At 21.2% G+C, this 2,625-nt stretch overlaps 1 protein-coding gene across 1 annotated transcript in view; it reads right to left on the bottom strand.

The window, feature by feature from the left end:
* Positions 1 to 288: 288 nt before the first annotated feature.
* Positions 289 to 2,625, bottom strand: part of LOAG_17958 (hypothetical protein) — a gene marked incomplete at both ends in the record, with an annotated part of 4,936 nt that continues 2,599 nt past the window's right edge. Inside the window, one exon of the mRNA XM_020450626.1 lies at positions 289 to 543. Within this exon, the coding sequence (XP_020305671.1) occupies positions 289 to 543 (255 nt within the window). The remainder of the gene's footprint in view (positions 544 to 2,625) is intronic.

Raw genomic sequence — 2,625 nt, 5'->3', positions numbered from 1 at the left:
AAAAGTATTATCGCAAAAGATTACGAAATAATTCCGAGAATTCCCAGTACTTTTACACTGCTAAATAATTGTACTATTGATTGATTAATGTGATGGGGTATATATATACATATGTTACAAAGAACGACCAAACTAAGATTTCTCCAATAAAAAAAAAAAAAACAAAAAAACAAAAAGTTAAATGATTGATTTATAGCAAATTGTAAATGTATCGTTTTCATAAAAAATTTTTTTAACAAAGGATAATTAATTAATTAAATGTAATAATGTATAATTAATTTGTAAAATTTAACCATTTTGAATGAGTAAATCGACAACATTATCATGATTATTGCATGCTGCTGATCGTAATGCATTCCATTGTTGTGGATCAACATAATTTGCTGTTTGCGGATTAGCATGCAATATTAACTTGCAAATATCAGCATGACCACGACTAGATGCTGCGATAAGTCCTGCGCATAATTCATTAAAAGTTACTTCATCTAATAAATTGATAACATTTGTTGAATCACCGGATGTGCAAGCAAATACAAAATCCTCCTGAAATGATATTGTTATGTTTGGAAAAATTCGTATAAGAAATTATTTAAAATTTTAAAACTTTCAAAATTTTCAGAAAAAAAAAATCATTTCTTATTTTTAAGCACAATTTTTTTTTTTCTTTTATTCTGGATGTTACAATGATTTAAATTTGAATATTCTTTTTGACTTCATAAATTTTAAAATATATTATAGGGAAATGATATATGCAATAAGTGGATATGAAAATGTTGATGTATTATCAGTAATATTATCAGTAATAGTTAAGATATATCAAAGAATTGATGTATAACTTTGATGATGAAATATTTATTTGGATAATTAAGCTATATTTGTAAATATTATCAGTGATATTTTATTTGTGATATCTTTAAATCTTTTGTAGATTTATTTCCGAGATATCACAAGATACTCTTGCATTATCAATTATCTTAAATGATAAGCAATTTTCCCAAAATATATTATCATGGTTTAGCATTGATAATTTTTGATGATTCCATCATCTACCAAACTGAATGGATGATAAATTAAGCATATTGAAGAATTTTTAGTCTGAAATATTTCATCCAATTCATAAATTCTATTAAGGGATATTTTTTCTAACATATTAAATCTCCTGAGGAAATACCAAATAATAAAAATTCAACGAATAATCTTTGTTCAATTCATTCGATTTTCAATACGACAACGAATGTTTAAAAATTCAAAAATAAAATAAAATAAAATAAAGAAAATATTCGAAAATAATGAATATTTGATAATATTGATTAATTTGAAAAATCTTTTAAATCGATTATTTAATTAATAATTTACAAAATAAAAATCATTTAAGAATTAATTTATTTAATTAAAATTTTCTCTTTTAACAATTACAAAATTAATTTATTCAATTAAAAAATTTTTTTTTTTAATAATTACAAACTGCTAATTGTTTAGGGATAAGTAGAATAAAATGGGAAGAAGAAAAAAAAAAGTTAATATTATTTCTAAGATATGTTGAAGTATTGTATTTTAGAGCACGTTTTAAACAGATGTCCCGAATATTTTCTCATTTATTATAAACTATCGCATATTTATTGTTTATAATATAAAATAAAATTAATGATATAAATGATAATCTATCAAATTTTTCCCTTACAATATGATAATTTTATTTGATAAGATAACTTAATTCAATTTATATTAATTTAATAAATTATGTAATAAAATAAGAAGAAAAAAAGATTGTATTTGTGAAAAAAGAAATCTTTTCCTTTTTCTTTCCTTTTTTTAAATGTTTTCTTTTTTTAGTTTGTTTTCTTATTCTTTTCTAAAATTTTTCAATTATTCAAATTTTTGATTTTCCATTTCGATTACTCATTAAGAAGCACATATCATCATTATCATTATCATTATCATTATCATCATCATCAACATCGGATACTCAATGAAAAATCAGAAAAACATAATCGATGTATGAATGGATGAATTTTTTTCAGCGAATTATTGAATTTATCCAACTGACTATTAGATTATTTGATCTGAACTAATTATCTGATCTGATTATCTGATCTATATTGATATATAATATTTCAGAGTTTGTGATTTGTTAACAATAAACAATCTCTAACAATTAGATATGTAAAAAATTTTACGGTAATGAATTTATTTGTAAATTGTTGTTGTATTTTTTGACAATTTACTTTTTATTAAAGTTTACTAAAGATTTACTAAGAATAATTCACTAAAGATAAGTTTTACTAAGAATAATTTGATAAAGATAACTTTTACTAAGAATAATTCACTAAAGATAAGTTTTACTAAGAATAATTTAATAAAGATAAGTTCTACTAAGAATAATTTACTAAAGATAAGTTCTACTAAGAATAATTTACTAAAGATAAGTTCTACTAAGAATAATTTACTAAAGATAAGTTCTACTAAGAATAATTTACTAAAGATAAGTTCTACTAAGAATAATTTACTAAAGATAAGTTCTACTAAGAATAATTTACTAAAGATAAGTTCTACTAAGAATAATTTACTAAAGATAAGTTCTACTAAGAATAATTTACTAAAGATAAGTTCTACTAAGTATAATTT

The sequence above is a fragment of the Loa loa genome, assembly GCF_000183805.2.
Source record: "Loa loa unplaced genomic scaffold supercont3.161, whole genome shotgun sequence".
Lineage (NCBI taxonomy): Eukaryota > Metazoa > Nematoda > Chromadorea > Rhabditida > Onchocercidae > Loa > Loa loa.
The sequence above is the reverse complement of the archived record's forward strand: the minus strand, read 5'-3'. Positions and strand labels throughout refer to the sequence as shown.